The 22,211-nt window shown below is 41.8% G+C and overlaps 1 protein-coding gene across 1 annotated transcript; it reads right to left on the bottom strand.

Annotated features, from left to right (window-relative positions):
* Nucleotides 1-16,729: 16,729 nt before the first annotated feature.
* MS3_00010259 (uncharacterized protein) lies at nt 16,730-21,802 on the bottom strand (the record flags this gene model as incomplete). Its single annotated transcript, XM_051218617.1, has 6 exons — nt 16,730-16,912; nt 17,200-18,167; nt 21,098-21,237; nt 21,278-21,353; nt 21,393-21,588; nt 21,626-21,802. 6 exons carry the CDS (start codon nt 21,800-21,802, stop codon nt 16,730-16,732), a joined length of 1,740 nt encoding a protein of 579 aa, XP_051064117.1.
* Nucleotides 21,803-22,211: the final 409 nt, after the last annotated feature.

Here is a 22,211-nt window from a genome sequence, read left to right as displayed (position 1 = left end):
CTATTCTGTAATGTTTTTCACAAAAGAGCCTGTGTACCTGAAAGAATGTACAATAATCACAGAAACAACTTGCGTCTTATCATCGCGAACCACATCTACCATTTTACACGTACAAACTAAAGGATATGTGTAACTAGGTTCACACTAGTAAGAGTGACCATTAAGAAGAGAAACCATCGAAAAGGGGCACATTAATGAAGGTGAAGATTAGTAGATAGGATAATATTTCTAGTGGTGTGAAATACGTTCGGTTCACCCTCTGTTGTGGATACCCTTCCTGAAACGGACAAAGCAGTGGAGAGGTGGCATGGAGGCTTCAGCCAGTCTGTTGTACCGCTCATCCAGGTACTGACTTCCAAGCGTTTATGATATGTATTCACATCTTAGGACGAACTATCAACGTTGTATAATCAGTCAGTCAGTCAGTAACAACGTAGAACTTTGTACGTACGTACATCAGTTCGAGTTGTCACATCACAATAGCACAGACATGCAGTTGTCGATTCAAATCCGGTAGTGCTAGATGTAGGAAAATTATAAGCTGTAATCAGAAAAATTAGGGTCTGAAGATGTTATTCAAGGAGTATAATCCAGTGAAATAAATTTAGAAAGAAAAAAAGAAAGGGACATGAAGAATTCAGAAGATTAGAATTTGGGAGAACACAAAGAGTGTATGCACCTGCGCCATTGCAAACGATTTTGAGCCATGTCATTCAAGGTCTCCAACCATCGGTTGCTGTCATCTAGCGGTCCCCAACCAGGTAGTCTACACCTCCCAGCATGGCTCAGTCCACTTGTCAGTGACTTCATGGACTTGAGCCACGTTTTAGTCTGGCCGCCCCTACCTTTCTTCCAATCTACTCCTATGCAACAAAACATCGCTCGTCGGGGCAGTCGGTTATTGGGCATAAGTAACACGTGTCCCAGCCATCTCAACTGATGAAGTTTCACCACTTCATCAATTGATTTGCCATCCATACCTAGTACCCGTTTCCTAACAACTGCGTTACTTACTCGATGGTCCCAGGATATACGAGCAATATTTCGAAGACACCTATGATCAAATACTAGTAACCTACGGATATCCTCTACTCTGACCAGCCATGTTTCACTGCCATAAACTAGGACGGAACAAACTGCTGCGCAGTAAACTCGTCCTTTGGTTGATAGACGGATATCTCGCCTACGCCATAAATGACGCAAGTTGGTAAAAGCTAGTCGAGCCTTCTGTATCCGTGCTGACATTTCGTCACACACCAGACCACAAGGGCTGATGAGACTTCCCAGATTAGTGAAGCGGTCGACACGCTCAACTACTTCACTCCCTATCATTAGTTCGGGTGTCGATGCAACCCAATCCTGAAGCAACACTTTGCATTTCGAGGGGAGAATCGCATGTCGAACATGCTTGCATTGTTGCTTACGGTGATCAGAAAACTCTGCATTTTGTCAGCATCTTCACCAAATAAAACTATGTCGTCAGCATATTCTAAGTCAACAAGTGAATCTCCCAGTGAAAGTTCAACTCCTGGAAATTTAGATGAGGAAAGTGTTATCTCTAAAAGCACGTCAACGACAAAGCTATATAAAATTGGATAGAGTGAACAGCGCTGACGAACACCATTTGAGGTAATCAATTCTGATGACAGTTCACCATAAGCTCTCACTCGACCAGTTATGTTCGAGTAGAGAGCCTTTATAAGGTTAATGTACTTCTTTGGTACTCCTTTCAGTGACAAACACTGCCGTAAAACCTTACGATCAACAGAGTCATATGCCGCCTTAACGTCAAGAAATACTACTATTGAGAGACGTCCAAATGAGTGTCTATGTTCTAGGACCTGACGTAGTGTGAATATCTGGTCTATAAAACCACGTCCAGGTCGAAAACCGGCCTGGTTTTCTCTAGTCTCCTCGTCACGAGCTCTAGTTAGGCGTCGAAGCATTATTGAAGCAAATATTTTAGACACTACATTAGTCAAACTGATTCCTCTATGATTGTCACAAGAGGACTTTTGTCCTTTCTTATAGACTGGCACAGTCAGTGATTGAGACCAGTCAGTTGGGATTACGTCCAGTTCCCAAATTCTACCTAAAACCTCAGTTAATCCCACTGCTAATACTGGACCACCATCCTTAAAAATCTCAGGAGTAAACCTATACGGGCCTGCTGGTCTCCCTCGCTTCAGATTTCCTATTGCTTTTTCAACTTCGTAGAGTCGGAGGACCTACATTAACTTGCCATTCAGGTTAACTGGAGACCGCGGGAAACCGAAGTGTGGCTGAAGGCCAGTTGAACTGATCCCTAAAGTGTTCTGTCCATCGATCCAATCTCCTGGATTGAGAATGTATAATATGTCCATCTTTCTCTGAGAGTGTTTCGCTAACAGTCGGGTTCCTAATAACGGTTTCCTTAACAAGTCTGAACAATTGTCTGCTGTTACCTATTGCCGCTGCCTTTTCCACCTCTCTTGTTTTCGCTACCCACCACTGTTCACGATCATTGCGTAGACTTCTTGTCAGCTTGCGCTTAAGCTGACTCCGCTCTTCATTATGTTCAGAGCCAGGTGGAATGAGTTTCCGAGCATCCATCAGTGCTCCAGAATGAGCGACAGTCTTCTATCGAGTCCCTCGATCGGTGGCTGATGGAGATGTGATCTATTTGGGTCCAACGTTGGGACGAATTAGGTGGTCTCCATGTTAAAAGATGCTTTTTCTTATGCTTAAAGTTAGTATTAGCAAGAAACGGGCGGTTATCTGAGCATAGCTGCAACAGACGGTCGCCATTATCTGTTCTTTGAGCCATGATGCTATAAGATCCACCCAGGTGTCTTTCCCTATCGCTTAGTTTACCTACTTGAGCATTAAAGTCACCGGCCACTATTACTACATCCGAGCGCCTAGCTTTTCGGAGAAGATAGGAGAGCTTTCTGTACAACTCATCTTTTACATCATCTGAGCTGCAGTCAGTGGGAGAATAGACGGAGACGATGAGTGTCCCCATCTTTCCGAGTCCTTACTGTTCCGTTTAGTCGGACAGCGCACAAACGGCTGTCTTCTGGGATCCACTCTAAGAGAGCTAGTTCTGCCCTAGGACTCAAAGCTATGCCTACGCCGGCGAGGCCACGGGAAGCAGAATCAGGGCTTCCAGATACACAGAGTATGAATTGAGTCGGTTCTTTATTTTGGCATGGTGAGGTCAAATGGATGTCGCTACTCGGATCCTGTATGCACGTTTCGGAGACGCAGCACACATCGATGGCGCGGGATTCTAAAGTCCTAGCTAAGGAAGCCTGCTGTCCTGTTTGGCACAGTGTTCGGACGTTAAAAGCTCCTACGTGTAGTTTAGAGCGTGATTTCAGGAGACCAGGAATAGCGTTCCGCGTACTCGAATCATTTGCCCTAGCGGTGCGAGGTGATAAAGAGACGTGAGGAGGATTAGCCATGGAGATAAGAGAGGTATTAGGAGGTGTAGGAAGGATTTGAATGTGACCAACTTGGTCTCGTGTGCTGTTACGAGTATGAGGGCTGATATCACTTCCCGGCTGTCCACACCGTGGAAGGGTATTTCTTGAGGAACCTGAAAAGGAAATTGGATTAGTGTTGGTCTTAATGACCCGGGAGCGTGACCGCAGAGCCCAAGGGACAACTGCTTGAGGCCGGTCGCGCATGGCCTTTTCGTGGAAGGTTTTTAATGTGTTAGCTCCGTTCTTGAAAGGGCCTTACCGCCGGAGACGGAAATCCGTGAGGTAAGGTGAGGTGTGACATTTTTAGGGTCGACCTTTTCTAACCTCACCCCTCCTTGTGGGAAGGCAGCGTCGCTGCAGATGCTGGTTGTCTGAGGGAAACACCTTACTGCTGTCACACCCTCTACAGTCACCAGTACGACTTCGCCCTCAGATCTTGAGTTGCTGCTTTTAGTCTTACCGTTCTCCAATCGACCTGTCTGGCATGGTAGAACCTACAGGAAGATATGTTCCAGCTATTATAGCTCGGTTGGGTCATGACGATAGGCAAGCCCGACCACCGTTTCAAGGTAGCAGCTTCGGTCGGGAATGTTGTATAATATAGCAAATGTGTTCATAATGTAGGTTACTGAATTATTATTGTTAAACACAACTCAATTTATACAAATCTAATTGTAAATGAATTATATAAAATATGTATTCTTAAATCATTTTAATTGATTTAGGAATTAAATTAATCCTTATCAGTCTTGTGTTCAAGTTGCCGTATAGATTCAGTGTGGGGTTCTTAGGAGCAGCTAGGAAATCGAGTCGAGTGTTTATTAACCAAGACTTATTACGAGTATATAGAAATTTATTGATATTCTGAAAAAGGAATGGATTGAAAATCGAACAGTCTGTTGCAGAAATCCAACAGCAACATATAATAAGAAAGTATAAGGAAATAGTTGTATGTTTCAAACTGTTCGCAGAATATTACTTGAACAGAACGACACTAGACCATCTACGTGGAATAACACATGATTTGAATATTCACATCTAAACATTTTATACTATGTTACGAAGATTTTATAATGTAACATTTGGATCTACGTTAAATCGATGTTACCCCTTTGGATGTTCTATATTCAGTCAGTTGGTTTATTGCAGTAACAGATTGCCATTTTAGGCTGAGGGGTTATCGACGTGTTGGAGAGTCGGGGTCCGAATTTCAAATGTCTGTCGCTTGCTTGCTCACTGACACCTATTACTGTTCTTAGTCTGTAGAAAAATATAAATAGTACACAACTTCAAGAATCGAAATAGGGTTCCCCTACTATCGAGAAATAAGAGCGAAATAGTAGGGTAAAACGAAATGTGTGAAAGTTAATTATCTACTTAAGTAGTATGAGAAATATAAAGAATACATTCTAAACATGAAGGTGGTAATAAAAAACGACTAAAAATTAAAAACATTAGGATTAAATATAAATAACTGAATGACGGTAAGAAAAATTAGGTAGTAGAGTCATGATATGAAGACAGCTTGGTGCGAAGCTTTTGCTCAGTTTTGAAATGATGAATCGCTACAGCATTTGCAGCGAAATCATCTATAAGATGTTGTAATGTAGTTGGATTGTAATTTAAGCCAACTAATCTCAAAAAATGTTTAAACGTTTTTGCCTCTCAAATGTAAATCTGTCAGTTAGTTACAACGTAGGATCAGGCACATATATGCATCGGTCCAATTTGCCATACCTCATTAGCACAACAAGATGAATACCAAATTCATAGAAGTAGTTACTTCAATGGTAGTAATATATAAAAGAAAGATTGTGTATAAGGATATAATACAGAAAGAAAGATATAAAGTAATTTTGACCTCATAGTTGAAGGGAAGATAGAAAGTGTATACATCTACACCATTGTGATCGATTCCGAGCCATGTCAACCAGAGTCTCCAACCATTGGTTACGATAGGCACGCGGACCCTAACCAAGTAATCTGCATCTACCAACATGACCCAAACTAGAAGTTAGTGACTTCAAGCACTGATGACACGTTTTGGTTTGGCCACACCTAATTTTCTTCCAACCATCCCCGACATTGGTCAGCATTGGGCGTCGTTGTAAACGGTGTTCAGGCATACGTGACACGTGGCCTAACCATCTCAGTCGACGAAAATTCACCTCACCAATTGATTTACCATCATTCACTAATACTGTGCATCTAACCTCCCGATTACCTACCCGGTGATCCCAGCAGGTGCGAACAATATTTCTAAGACATCTGTGGTCAAATACTAGTAGCTTACGAGTGTCTTCTACTCTTAATGGCCACGTTTCGCAGCCGTAAAGTAAAACAAAACGAACTACCGCGCAGTATACTTGTCCGTTAATTGATAGACGAATATTTCGCCTTCGCCATAGGTGACGTAAATTGGCAAAAGCCAAACGAGCTTTTCGAATCCGTGCTGAGATTTCGTCAGACACCAACCCATTAAGGCTGATCAGATTCACGTCCACAAAATTGACATGAGGGGCTCACCAATTTTGTGGACGTGAATCTGACTCCATTTAGAGCGTATGGAAGATGGCTGGGAAGCCAACTCCATTTCAAGCCGGGCATTACTCAATATTTATAGGCAGACAAAATAAACTACAGACATGTGATGAGTCATGGGACATGAAGTGTACAGACATATACGCTCACATGAAAACAGTCAAGGCTAATAAGCGAATAATTAACAAGGTCAAAACATGACTCAAGTAGAACGAATAGAATGGAATGTCCGGAAACTAGAATAAGATATATTATGGGCTAAAACTAATGACTAACACTACAAGTGAAGTTGTCAACGCGTTCGACTACTTCACTCCCCATCCTTAGTTCAGGTGTTGACGCAGACCAGTCCTGAAGCAACAACTTGCATTTAGAGGGAAAGAAGCGCATCCCAAACATTCTAGCATTGTTGCTCAGTGCTATCAAAAGACTGCATTTTATCAGCAACTTCACCAAATAGGACTATATCATCTGTGTATTCTAAGTCGATAAGTGGACCTCCTGGAAGGAGATCAGTACCTGAGAATTCAGTCGACGAGAATGTTATTTCCATCAGTAGGTCTATGATGGAGTTAAACAAAAATGGAGAAAGTGGACAGCCTTGACGGACACCACTTGAAGTTGCAAAATCAGATGACAGTTCGCCATAAGCTCTGACTCGACTAGTAGTGTTCGAGTAAAGAGCCTTCACAAGGTTTATGCACTTCTGGGGTACGCCTTTCAATGACAGACACTGCCACAGAATCTCGCGGTCTACGGAGTCAAATGCTGCTTTTAAGTCCAGAAAGACCACCATTGTCGGACGTCGATAAGTATGACTGTGTTCTAGAACCTGACGAATGGTGAATATGTGGTCGATGCAGCCACGACCAGGTCTGAAGCCAGCTTGATTCTCTCGTGTTTGCAGTTCACGAGTCTTAGTTAGGTGTCCGATAATTATCGAGGCTAGTATTTTAGATACTATATTAGTTAAACTAATCCCTCTGTGGTTGTCACAGGATGATTTTGACCCTTTCTTATATATTGGGGCGATAAGTGATTGTGACCAGTCAGATGGGATAACGTCTAACTCCCAGATCCTAGCTAAAATATTAGTCAACCTAATCGCTAAAACTGGACCACCATACTTAAAGAACTCTGGAGCAAATCCATCTGGACCAGCTGCTCTTCTCTGTTTCAGATTAGCTATAGCGTTTTGAACTTCTGCTAGAGTCGGGGACCTACTTCCATGTTCCATTCACGCTGTATGGTGGGTGTTGTAGAGAAGATGAAGACCAGCTGAACCGTTCTCTAAAGTGTTCCACCCATCGTTCTAAGCGACCCCATCCCCTAGAAAACTAACTCGCCAAAAAAACGCTAACCAGTAAAAATAATTCAAACCATTTCAACTCTGCCCTGGGAGTTAGAAGGTCTTCATTTAGAACTATGACGCCTCATGGTGAAAGTCGAGTTCCTTCGGAAGCCACGAGGCCGATGCCCCTCCTAACAACCAGAGCAACAATTTTTATAGGTACATGGAACGTCCGGACAATGTGGGAGACCGGGAAGATCAGTCAAATAGCAACGGAAATGAGGAGATACAACTTGGCAGTACTGGGAATCAGCGAAACCCATTGGACCCAAGCTGGACAACAAAGGCTAAATACGGGAGAGATGCTGCTATACTCCGGCCACGAAGAGGAAACTGCTTCACACTCGGGGAGTTGCTCTAATGCTGTCCAAAGTAGCACGAAATGCACTTGTAGGATGGGAATCTCACGGATCCGGAATCATCAAAGCATCATTCAGAACAAAGAAGGAGGGGATCACAATGAATATTATCCAATGTTATGCACCCACCAATGATAGCAACGACGACATTAAAGATCAATTCTATGAGAGGCTGCAATCAATCATAGAGAAGTGCCCAAGAAAGGACTTCACCATTCTGATGGGAGATCTAAACGCCAAAGTCGGAGTAGACAACACCGGATATGAAGATACCGTGGGACGACATGGACTGACTGGAAGAGAGAAACGAAAATGGGGAAAGGTTTGCAAATCTGTGTGCATTCAACAAATTGGTCATAGGAGGCACAATATTTCCACACAAACGTATACACAAAGCTACATGGATCTCACCGGACCACACCACAGAGAACCAGATAGATCATATTTAAATCAATAAAAAGTTCCGAAGGACAATGGAAGATGTGAGAACCAGGAGAGGAGCTGACATAGCTTCAGATCACCACCTAGTTGTGGCCAATTTAAAACTGAAGCTTAAGAAGAACTGGACAAACAGCACTACAAAGGTTCAATACAGCCTTCCTTCGAGATACCGACAAACTCAATGAATTCAAGATAGCTCTCAACAACAGGTTCCAAACCTTACAGGATCTACTGAAAGAAGGAGAAACTACTATGGAGGACAACTGGGAAGGTATCAAAGAAGCATTAACTTCAACGTGTCAAAAGGTTCTGGGCCTCAAGAAGCATCATCATAAGGAATGGATCTCTATAGAAACACTGGACAGGATCAAAGAAAGGAAGAACAAGAAGACAGCAATTAACAACAGCCGAACACAAGCAGAGAAAGTTCAAGCACAAGCTGAGTACATAGAAGCAAACAAGCAAGTGAAGAAGAGCATTAAAGCCGACAAGCAGAAATACGTGGAAGAACTAGCAATGACAGAGGAAAAAGCTGCAAGAGAAGGAAATATGAAACAGCTTTACGATACAACGAAGAAACTAGCAGGGAAATATAGTAAACAAGAAAGACCGGTCAAGGACAAAGAAGGCAAGCCAATCACCGAAATTCAACAACAGTGGGACAGATGGGTAGAGTACTTCGAAGAACTCCTGAATAGGCCGGCTCCAATGAATCCACCGGACATCGAAGCAGCACACACAGATCTTCCTATAGTTGGCAATCCACCAACGGCGAAAGAAATCAGAATGGCCATCAGACAAATCAAGAGCGGGAAGCAGCAGGACCCGACAATATACCAGCTGAAGTCAAACGTCGAAGTAACTACAAACATGCTTTACCTTCTATTCAAAAAGATTTGGGAGGAGGAACAAGTGCCGATGGACGGGAAAGAAGGGCACCTCGTCAAGATTCCAAAGAAAGGAGATCTGGGCAAATGTGAAAACTACAGAGGCATTACACTACTGTCAATACCAGGGAAAGTCTTTAACAGAGTGTTGCTGAACCGGATGGAAGACGCAGTAGAAACCCAACTTCGAGATCAACAAGCTGGATTCCGTAGGGATCGGTCGTGCACAGACGAAATTGCGACACTACGGATCATCGTCGAATAATCAGTTGAGTAGAACTCATCACTGTACGTCAACTCCATTGATTATGAAAAGGCATTCGACAGTGTAGATAGGAGGACGTTATGGAAACTTCTTCGACACTACGGAGTTCCTGAGAAGATTGTCAACATTATCCGGAACTCATACGACGGACTACAGTGCAAAGTAGTGCATGGAGGACAGCTGACAGATGCATTCCAAGTAAGGACCGGAGTCAGACAAGGCTGTCAACTCTCTCCCTTCCTCTTTCTTCTGGTGGTCGACTGGATTATGAAGACCTCGACATCTGAGGGAAAACACGGCATACAATCGACAGCTCAGAACCAATTAGACGATTGGGACTTCGCAGATGACCTAGCCCTCCTATCGCATACACATGAACAAATGCAGATAAAGACAGCCAGTGTAGCAGCAGTCTCTGCATCAGTAGGCCTCAACATACACAAGGGGTAAACCAAGGTTCTCAAATACAACACGGAGAACAGCAATCCAATTACTCTTGATGGCGAAACTCTGGAAGATGTAGAATCCTTCACATATCTGGGAAGCATCACCGATGGACAAGGAGGTTCAGATGCAGACGTAAAGGCGAGGTTTGGCAAAGCAAGGGCCGCATCCCTGCAATCGAAGAACATATGGAACTCAAAACAACTTTCAACCAATATCAAAGTCACAATCCTCAATACGAACGTCAAGACAGTCAGTTCTACTGTACGGAGCTGAAACTTCGAGAACTACAACAACCACCATCAAGAAGGTACAAATATTTATAAATGGTTGTCTACGCAAGATACTCAACATTCATTGGTCGGATACCATCAGCAATAGCCTTTTGTGGGAGAGAACAAACCAGCTTCCAGTTGAAGAAATTAGGAAAAGACGATGGAAATGGATAGGACATACATCACGCAAATCATCAAACTGCATCACGAGGCAAGCTCTAACTTGGAATCCTGAAGGAAAGCGGAAAAGAGGAAGGTCAAAGAACACATTACGTCGGGAAATAGAAGCACATATGAAAAGGATGAATAACAACTGAAAGGAGCTGGAAAGGATTGCCCAGGACAGGGATGGATGGAGAATGCTAGTGAGCGGCCTATGCTCCTTCACGAGGAGTAACAGGCGTCAGTAAGTAAGTTGGTTTAAACCACTATTAGGTGTAACTGCTGTTTCCACAGCTGTTTGTATATCTTTCGAAGCAACATCTGGGTCACCCTCGTTTTTAGGACTGTCTAAGTGTGACCTCAGTTGTTCCTTGGATCTACCTTCGGCTTTCTCGTCACTCAGTTCAATTCTAATGGGTCTTCTTAGTGTGGCTTTTCTGCGTCCAGTAAGGCGCAAGCAGATGAGTGTCCGTATAGAGCATGTTCGGAGTCCAAGCAGGTATTCCAGAACGAGCAACAATCTTATATTGACCTTCTACAGCAATGACTGATAGCAATATGGTCTATTTGAGTCCATCGTTGGTTTGGTGCAGGGGGTAAATCTGAGTATGGTTTTAACTAAAATAAATGATAATTTGACTTATAATCATGCTTAATAATCCTATGTTAATAATAATTGCATGAGGTCTACCTATTATGTTCTACCTGTTCATTTGATTAGTATTAAATAAAACTTAGTCATTTGATATTTGTTATCACAGACGTCAAAAATCGACAGAATAAGGTTTACTAACTTTCCTTCGAGGACAACAAAGAGCAATGCTTTCGGGAATACATGTCAAGATGAATGCTGAGTATGACATCTAATTTTAAAAGAAAGGTATGTTTTTAGAATTTAAAACTTATTCAAAGTGTAATTCACAAAGCATTTCTCAAAGACTTCCGAAAAATTGTTCTAATTAGATTATCCCCTAGCTGTTTGAAATAGACATACGAGATAAGGTGACTAGGGTAATAAGAATAACGATTTGTTGCTTAATTCGAAGAATCACAGTATTTGTTGAAAGCAGGCTCCTCAAAGAGAAAAAGTGAGTGCAATAAAAAAGGACAATGAACGAAAATTAGAGTATAAGAGTGAAATAATAATAACATTATTAGGGTTACTGCAGGTACTAAGCCCGAGTAAACGCGGAGTGTTGGGTGTGGAGTCAGTAACCCCATCCCATAGAATGTAACAGACCGAGGAGGCGATTCAGGTAGCTGCGGAAATGAGGAGATACAACGTGGAGGTGCTCGGAACCAGTGAAACTCACTGGCCCCAAACTGGACAGAAAAGGTTGGATTCGGGAGAGATGCTGCTATCCTCTACTCACGAAGAAAATGCTCATCACACTCAGGGAGTTGTTCTGATGCTATCCAAAGAAGCACGTAAAACACTTATAGGGTGAGAATCTCATGGACCAAGGATCACCAAGGCATCTTTCAAAACAAAGGAGGGAATCGCAATGAATGTTATCCAATGCTACGCATTCATCAATGATAGCAACGACGATGATAAAGATCGGTTTTACGAGAGGTCGCAACCGATCATAGCGAAGTACTCAGGAAAGGACCTGACCCTCCTGATGGGAGGCCTGAGTGCAGAGGTCGGAATGGACAACACCGGGTGTGAAGATATCATGGGACGACATGGACTGTCTGTGAGAAAGGAACGAAAATAATGACAGATTGGCAAGTTTGTCTGCATTCAACAAAATGGCTGTAGGAGGCACAACATTCCCCCACAAACGCATACACAAGGCTACATAGGTCTCACTGGATCACACTACAATGAATCACATCGATCATATTTGCATCACTAAAAATTCCAGAAGGTCAATGAAAGACGTGAGGACCAAGAGAGGGAAAGACACAGCTTCAGATCACCGCTTGTTAGTTGCCAAGATATAACTGAAGCTAAGCAAGCACTGGACAACTTGGTAGAGAACCTTCCTTCTAGATACTGACAAACTCAACTAGTTCAAGATAGCCCTCAACAACAGGTTCCAAGCATTACAAGATCGCCTGACAGAAGCAGAAACTACCATAGAGGATAACTGGGAAAGGATCAAAGAGTCACTAACTTCAACGTGTCGGAAGGTTATGGGTCGCATGAAGTATCATCAATTATAAGGAATCGATCTCTATCGAAGCTCTGGACAGGATCAAAGAAAAGAAGAACAAGAAGGCAACAACTAGCAACAGGCGAACAAGAACAGAGAAAGTCAAGACACAAGCTGAATACACAGAAGCAAACAAACAAGTGAAGAGAAGCATTACAGCTGACAATCAGAAATACATGGTTGTCTGGACTACGGAGACCTCAACATCTAAGGGGAAGCACGAAATACAATGGAGAGCCTAGATGCAGCTAGACGATTTGTACTTTGCAGACGACCTGGCTCTTCTATTTCATACACACCAAAAAAATACAATCAGGGTAGCAGTAGCCTCAGCAGCAATAAGCCCTAACATTAACAAAGGAAGAAGCGATATCCAGTAATACAACACAGGTAGTACAAACCCAATCAAATTTGCTGGAGAAACTCTGGGAGAGGTGGAAAGTAATTATTTGAACACATGAATATTGGTACAAGAGAGCGCCAATATATATGCGCCACACAAAACAATGAGAATTCGAAGAGAAATAGAAAAAAAATAATGAGCGCAAAAAGAAAAAGAGAACGATAACGAAGTGATTGGTGTAAGGTAGTATGGTAGAAATGAGGGAACGGAAAGGTACAATCAGAAGAAATCTTTCAGTTAAGGGAGACACAACCACTTTTTATGAAGAAAGTAAAAGAAGGTTACAGCAGGATCGCCACTGGCTTCTATTCTGAGCCATATCTGATAACGTCTCTAGCCACTGTGTAGCACCATCTCTCGGACCCCAACCAGGGAGCCGTGAAGGACCGACACAAGCCAGTCCTTTGCAGCTTTCTTTCATATCATGACACCATGTCATGCGCTGACCACCTCTCCGCTTCTTCCAACCAGTCCCAGAGTCGGCAAATAATGCACGACGTGGAATTCTCTGGGACGACATTCGTAGGACATATCCAAGTCACCGAAGTCGGTGTTTCAAGATGGTGACACCAATTGAATTATCATCTCTGTGCCCGAACACACGGTGCCGAACCTCTGCATTACTGACATGGTGTTGCCACTGAATGTCAGCAATCCTTCGGAGACAGCGATGATCGAACACAGAGAGTCGTCTAACGTCCTCAACTCGGAGAGGCCAGGTTTCACAAGCACAGAGCGAAACTGCTCTCACCGACGCGTTGTAGATCCGACCTTTTACAGCCAGACTAACATCACGAAGGCGCCAAAGGTGGCCCAGATTGGCATAAGCCGCTCTGGCTTTCACTATTCGTGCATTGATCTCATCACTCACACCCCCACCAGCACTTATGCAGCTACCTAGATACACGAACTTCTCGACTACTTCTATCTGCTCACCATCCAGGGTGAGTACAGGATTGGAATCCTGCCAGTCCTGTAGAAGTACTTTGCACTTCGAAGGTGCAAAGCACATACCATACCTACGGACACTGATTGCCAACTGATTAAGTGCGGATTGCATGGCTTGGGCATTATCGCACAGTAAGACAATATCGTCCGCATACTCAAGATCGAGAAGTCTTTCTCCAGGCAACAGATCCACACCACCATTACTTACATTCATCAGAGCTGTTTCCAGAATGTCATCGATGGCAAAGTTGAAGAGGAATGGTGAGATTAGGCAACTCTGCCTAACCCCACTGCTCGAATGGAACAATGGAGAGAGGTAGTTGTATGCCCTCACTCTGCCTGAGGTGTTTTTATATAGGGCTTTTAGGATGTTAATAAACTTCTCAGGCACACCCTTCTTCAATAGACAATCCCAGAGAACAGTCCTGTCCAACGAATCGAAGGCAGCCCTGATGTCAAGAAACACTACGATTGTTGGCCTGTGATAAGTATGACGGTGTTCTAACATTTGACGGAGGATGAAGATATGATCAATACATCCTCGACCAGAACGAAACCCAGCCTGTTCCGCGCGAGTCAATCTTTCTCGGGTTTTGAACAACCTACGAAGTATGATGGAAGCCAATAGCTTGGACGCAATCGGAAGTAGACTTATCCCCGATAGATGTTACAGGAACGATGTGAACCCTTTTTAAAGATAGGGACAACTATCGACTCATTCCATGATGTTGGTACACTCTCTAGTTCTCAAACCTTTGTAAACAACGTCGTCAGTTCCTTGGTCAGAAAGTCACCACCATCTTTAAAAAGAGCCGGAGGTAAGTCATCTGGGTCTGATGATTTGTAACGCTCCAAGAGTTGGAGTTCCTTGCGGACTTCCTCCTCGTTTGGTGGATCAGTCGTCACCAGCCATGGAGGGCAGGACAGTCTGACCGATGTTGCCGGAGCAGCAGGCCAGTTGAACTGCCCTTCGAAAAATTCTGCCCATCGTCCAAGACGTCGATGGATGTTAGTGATTGGCATCCCATCATCCTCGCAGATTGTTTCACTCACACCAGACTTCTTGCTGCCAGTGGTTCGGATGAGTTGGAAGAGCTTCCGGTAACTACCAGATGCAGCTGCTGCTTCCAGCTCATTAGCACGCTTCGACCACCAGGCTTCTCGGTCCTTACGCAAGCTTTGCCCAATTTCAGTACGTAACATCTCCTTCGTTTATGGTCAAACTCACGGTCACCCGGAGTAGACCGACGGGCTTCAATGAGTTATAAGGAACCTGAAGAAACTCAGTGCTTATAAGCGGGACGTTTCGCAAACCCACAACTGACTGTACCCACCATTTTCATGGCGTCATGCAATTGCAACCAATGCTCATCTATACTTTTCGGTGGACTGGTAGCTAGCCTAGAGGCTAGCTCGGTTCGATACTTACTTGCAACAGAAGTTGCAACCAGCTTGCTAATATCAATCCGTTGATGGCGGTCACTTAGTTGTCCACTGAAAAGTAAGGTAAGATTGGTGCAGACCAAGGCATGGTCAGAGTCCAAATAGGTACTCCAAAAGGAGCGGTAGTCTTGTACACAACCACGCCAGCGGTAGCTGATCGCGATGTGATCAATCTGAGTCCAGGCTTGAGATGCAGAGGGAGGACGTCAGGTGGCACATCGGCGATGACTGTGCCGAAAGTTAGTGTTAGCCAGAAACAGGTTGTGGTCTGTTCAAAGTTGCAGTAGACGGTCCCCGTTATCTGACCTACGACCAACGAGTCCCCATCGGCCACCTAAACGACTCTCTTCTGTGCCTAGACGCCCGACCTGAGCATTCAAGTCTCCGGCTAGTACTACAATATCTGTCGAACGCACTTTCTGGAGAACAGTTAACTGATAGTGGAATTCATCCTTGACTGCATCCGGGCTGCAATCTGTCGGGGCATAGGCGGAGATGACAGAAAGACATCGTTTCTCATGCCGATTTCTCACTTTGATGGAACTTTCTGATCTAACAGCACATAACCGACTTCTAATGGGGATCCAATCGACTAGTGCTGCCTCAGCTCTAGCGCTTAGTGCGACACAAACGGTAAGCCTGTTCTAAAGTACAGAGCTGAAACCTAGAGAACTAGCACAACCATCATCAAAATGTACAAGTATTTATAAACAATTGTCTACGTAAGATACTCAATGTCCGTTGGCCAGATACCATCAGCAACAACCTTCTGTGGGAGAGAACAAACCAGCTCCCAGATGAAGAGGAAGTTAGGAAAGACGCTGAAGGTGGATAGGAAATACATTGCGGAGACCACCAAACTGTACCATGGGACAAGCCCTAACTTGGAATACTGAAGTGAAAAGGAAAAAGGAAGGCCAAAGGACACGCTGCATCGATAATTGGGAGCAGACATGAGAAGGATGAATAGCAACTGGAAAGAATTGCCCAAAACAGAGTTGGATGGATAATGCTGGTGGGAGCCCTATGTTCCTCCACGAGGGGTAACAGGCATAAGTAATATTATTATTTAAATCTTTACCATATAATGATTCATTCGGGAATGTTCTATATGGATTTTACGATTCGAAATTTATTAGTGCCCTGTTTCAAACTTCCGTGATTTGGCACTACATAAATTGATTGATAAGGAGTAACTAAATTAGAAACCAATAGTATAGACTATAGGTTGATGAAACAGACTTTCTATTTCACACGTGATCTGAGTAATCTTGTTGGTCGGTTTATTTTGCCGTTGGACCGATGAAGGATAACAATCCGGTAATTTTTCTTTTATGATTTCAGGTTGGTTATGAACGTATATAAAAAAATTGTATTGTTCCTAAATAATAATTCTTTGTAGTCACGGACCACTTATCTTCCTGTTGATCATTGAGAGATAAGTTACTAGAAGTAACAATAGTCTTTGTTAAAGGTGCAAATTCTTTTCCATGTTCTTATCAATCCCTTAAGTCATATCATTAACACATATAACGGAAAAAACAACTTAAACGAATTGTAATAGAAGAATAAGTTGTAGCCTTACCCAACTTTTCGTTGATATTCCACTTTACATTTGAAGTCAATTGTGTTCATACTTGGAGGTTTCCATTTTAAGGTTTGTGGGCAAGTTCCAAGAACATAAAAATCTTCAGGACCACAAGGCTGAAATATAAGGCCATCTGTTGAGTGGTCCAAGCTTTGCAAAAACGCAGGTTTGAGTAGCTGGAACCGAATAAAAAACATAATCGTTTGTTGACATGTGATTTCAAATAGTGTGCATGAAGAAAATAGTTAAAAATCTACAAGAAAATAATAATAGTTTACTTCAAAGAAAGGTGGGACTGTGTTTTTTCTGTGAATCAACTCACTCCTTTTTAACTTAAACTGAACTACGAAGCGGTATTGTTTACAGGAGTGCATTTCACACATTAATACTGGAAATTGTTTGTTATGACTAAATATAGTCCATTTTATAATCAAAATGAAGGAAATATACTGGTTAATCTTACCTCTTCAGTATCTTGCAGAGCGCGAAATGCTTTTCGCCTGACTGAAAAAGATTGCGTACTAAAGTCAACTAGTCCCAAGTGACCACCGGTATTTCTGGGCCATATAACTTGCTTGTCAATTGTCGAATAACGTTCAAAAAATGCAGACCGACCAACAGGTTTATTGTTTAAAGTAATTATATCATAAATTAAGAATCTAGGTGTTCCAGATATTTCTGATGTGGATATGTTAGGAGGTTTAGAATGGTCGTGACAAAGTACAAGTTCACCGTCCAAAAGCGTATTAAACAAGTGACCATCAGGATCATTTAGGAAGTCTGAACGACCAGAATTTGGACCACGTTTTTCATTTTCGCGAACCCACGATACCGTCGGAAAATGCAAAACATTTGGCTTGTAAACAAAATTTCCCCGATCTATTAGATAGACACGACCAGGACCCATTATGAGCATAAGATAACGAGTGCCATCAGCCTTGTACGTTACACAATAATCAGAGTTGACCAGAGCTGCTATATTTCGTTGTGTTATGGAGACTGGTTGACTACCTTTGAAACGTAAAGGCCTTTTAGATGGTTTTGAAGTCTTTTCGCTGCGATTTGCTTCTAAATTCTCAGGTTCTTGTTCATTTTCAGATGTTGAATCGGTTGCAGGAAACAAGTGACCCTCTATAAATAAAAAACCACCCATTTTGCACAGTTTGTCCGATAAATCGCGTGCCTCATGTGCTTCTGGACTGTCCTGAGCCAAAACATCAACCTTAGAAACCCCTTCCATAAAATCTGGATTTCCTGGAGGCGGTGGAGGAAAGCTTTTGCTTGTAGGAACACTAAAAGGCACATTTTCTTCTATATGATCGCTTAGGCGTGATATTTTTGATGAGGAAACTGTCTCTTGATTATCCACGTTTGTACACAATTCTTCGTTTTTTCTCTTAGCTGGCGTAGGTAAACTGTATTCTTCGTCCTCTACAAACGAATTTCAAAAGTTTTTACTCATATAATTGCTAGCACATTGTAGAAGTATATAAAGTAACAAAACATACTGGTTTTAACAAAATTCACAACATTTTTGGGATTGCATACAAACGTAATCACACATTGCACTGTATCAAACATTTTATCCGTTTTCGGTAAGATAGCTTTTTATACTCAGTCCGCCAACAAAGTAGAACTTCGTACGTACGTACGTCAGTTCAAGTTGCCATACCACATTAGCACAGAGATAAATTGTCGATTCAAATCCCATGGTGGTAGAGGTAACAAAAGTATAAGTAGTAATCGGAAAGATTAGGGTCTGAAGATGTTATTCAAGGAGTATAATCCAGTGAAACAGATTTGGAAAGAGGAAAAAGGGACATGAAGAATTCAGAAGATTAGAGTTTGGGAGAACACAAAGAGTGTATGCACCTGCGCCATTGCAAACGATTTTGAGCCATGTCATTCAAAGTCTTCAACCATCGGTTGCTATCATCTCGCGGATCTCAATCACGTAGTCTACACCTCCCAGCATGGCTCAGTCCACTTGTCATTGACTTCATGGATTTGTGCCACGTTTTGGTCTGACCGCCCCTAGCTTTCTCCCAACCTACTCCTACACCATAAAACATAGCACATCGAGGCGGTTGGTGGTTGGACATACGTAACACGTGTCCCAGTCATCTCAACTGATGAAGTTTCACTACTTCATCAATTGATTTGCCATCCTTACCTAGTACCCGTTTCCTAACAACTGCTTTCTTCCATCCTACTCCTACACCATAAAAATCACATGTCGGTGGTTGGGCACACGCAATACATGTCCCGTTTTATATAGTCCTTGCAAAAGTCTTAGAGATAATGACTACTTGGATACTGGCGACCGTTGAAGACCTCAAAGTTTGTGTAGGTCAAATCTTGACAGTTTGTCAGATTTAAGAACAGGGACTTATTGATGCCTCGCCATACGACTATCTTGATCAATTTATTCGAGGCGCATTATGACGACTTTTGCAATGAAAAAAAGTTTATTCTATTAACGACGGTTTTTAATTTGATCCCTACACGCTCCTATTATTTAGCTACAGCATATGGTAGTCAAACAAGGATAATGTATCGGAAGATCCATGAATCAGACAACATATGTCTTCGAAAAATTAATTGTGCTAGGACCGAAAAGCAACTAATGCTGAAGTTCGTCGCTAAGTCTTAGAAAGTGAGTGTAATCAGCTAAGGAAACTCTCCGTCTATGTCGAACTAATTCATATTTTTGAACGGATAAGTCACTTTATTCTGATGTACTTCATAAGGTGTATTAAACGTTTAGAGATTCAATCCATTCTTTCCGAAAAATGCATCGCATATTGTTTACACACAAGCGTTATGAACGTTCTACAAAAAAATACACGAACAAAGTTTCCTCCAAAAACCAACTGATATTATACACTTAGTAACAAAATATATACAATGGATGTTCATAATGATATAATTAATTTCAGTAGTCGGTTACTATAAGATATTTCTGAAGAGTGGACAGAAATACGAAACAGTGAATCTATATAATGTTCAAGACTCCACCCTATAGCTCTTTGGAAAACAGTGAAAGTCACATAATAGACTAGGGGATATATATATATATATATATATATATATATATATATATATATATATATATGTTAAATTTGTCTTACATTGTTCCTACACGTTCCTTTTCTACTCTTTTGTATGTTGTTTTATACTACTTATTTATATTCAGTAAGCAGTTGTATGCCCAACAATTTTCAAACTTATGTTGTAACTCAAGTTGTACTGTAACATTCTGAAATGTTCACATATATCTTTAACGTTTATTTTTGCTTATCATCGTATTTATCATTATAATCACTGTAATTTAGTTACTGTAACGGTTATCCACAGTTTTGTGCATTTGTTTAAATGCAACAGTTTCCATATTGTTTGCTCTTGGTTCGAGTTTCGGTTGCTCATAAACTGTTATCAAATTTAGACACAGCTATCGGCTGTCTTTGTACTATCGTATGTTATAATTATTCTTTATGTTACTCTTACAGGAAGCCTTTGTTATTTTCATTCTTGAAGGACGCGTTTAAACGCCTAGACACCTCACAAGTTGAGGTTTGTAACTAAGTTTTGTGTATTATTTAATCGAGAACCGCTTTCTGTAGACAAATAGTTGTTTTGGAACTTCGATTTTGCGCGTACCTCAATCGGGGTTACTTGGACGCTTCTATAGAATTAACAATGTAAACGGTGTTCAGGCATACGTGACACGTGGCCTAACCATCTCAGTCGACGAAAATTCACCTCATCAACCGGCTTACCATCATTCACTAATACTGTGCATCTAACCTCCCGATTACCTACCCGGTGATCCCAGCAGATGCGGGTCCTAGTGGAGTTGGAAAACCTTGACTCCAAACCAGTGGTACACATGGGCTCGAAGATCCTAAGGAAACAAATGGCGTATGAACCTATTGTTGGTCACCGACTACCATGGGACTGCATCTCTTGACGCTGCTCCACTGCCTTGTGGATTACAATTTTAGGTCAAAGACTCGGGATTTGGTCCCCTAAGGAAACCACCTGTTTCGGTACCCGAGCAGTATCCTAGCCCTCACACACATCGAATGAAGAAGTGTGGCGCATATCTATTCGGCGCCTTCTTGTACCAATGTTTATGTGTTTAAATAAATATAAATATTTAAGATTGTAAAGGTTTTATAATCATTAACAGAATTTTAAAGATCAGATGCCAACAAAATCCATTCCTACTACAACTTGTTGTTAGTTTATGAAACCTATTGCCAAGAAATTACTTATCAATTTGTAAGTAGAATAGAACCCTGATGCAAAATTTTGGAATGTACTGAAAACCTATTAGCATTGCAACAACTGTGTTATACCTGTACACCAATCAGGAAGTGAAGGGGCTTGTGGGCAATCCTCGATACACCCATAACGTGTGAAGAGATCTTCTAAATAATCTGCCTTGTAAATTCCAGGAGGCCTAGCATCCGAAAATATTTGAACCGCTATATCTACGCTAAAGAGGTTCAATAACGGAAAGGACTAACCAAACATACCCATAGTTCAACTCTTCAACGAGATAAGCAATAATCATAAATCCCGTTCTGTTGAATCCGTGAGTGCAATGAACTCCTTAAAAACACCGATGTCATGCATAAAAATTACACATACCTATTTTCTGATTTCCAGTATTATTGTCGAGAAATTGATTAACAATTTGTATAAAAAGATTCACTTGTTCTGATGTTGGTCGTTCCTCATTACCTTTACATTCTATTTTCAAATATTTACAGTCCTGTTCTGTTACTTCGCGTCGATTATAAAACCTACGAGATTTTGTTAAGTCGATAATTAGACCAAGTTTGTACTGAAAAATAAACATTTGTTTAATTAGAGAGCTTTACCGGTTCCGCTGTTTTGAATGCATCGTCTACGTGAAACACATCATCCGGATCGATGAAATGATCAAACTTATTGTCCAACGGTGTTTTGAATGGAATGAATATATCTAATATCATGTCTCCCATACGCGGACATTTCAACCATCTACGAGGTAACATAGGGATTCCTCTATTATTCATTCTGAAAACGAAGAGTAATCATAAAAGTACATAGAAATTTGTGTGCATCAAAGGAGAACAAAACGGAAAGTGATAAAACAAGCGATGCTTATAACAATCATTAGATGATTAGAGTAAACTTCGAGTTCATGTGATCTTTATGTAAGTTGGACTTTTTATCTGACTGTGATTTTAAGTCACAACATTTTTAAACAATATGATAAGATTAAAACTAAAATTTAATAGTGATTGTTCCTTGTATGATCTGAATCAACGGGTACTTTGATAAGCTACCAAATGTCGATCATCAATTCACGATATCGGTGAGTAACGGGCGTTAGAAAAGCCACAAAATATCCACTTTCGTGTTTTGCAACTAACGTTTGCAAGCTCTATGCAAGAAGTACGCGCTGGTTTAAAGGTACTTACA

This window comes from Schistosoma haematobium (assembly GCF_000699445.3).
Source record: "Schistosoma haematobium chromosome Unknown HiC_scaffold_142, whole genome shotgun sequence".
NCBI classification, from domain to species: domain Eukaryota; kingdom Metazoa; phylum Platyhelminthes; class Trematoda; order Strigeidida; family Schistosomatidae; genus Schistosoma; species Schistosoma haematobium.
Note: the sequence above shows the minus strand (reverse complement) of the source record. Positions and strands in the feature narration are given on the sequence as shown.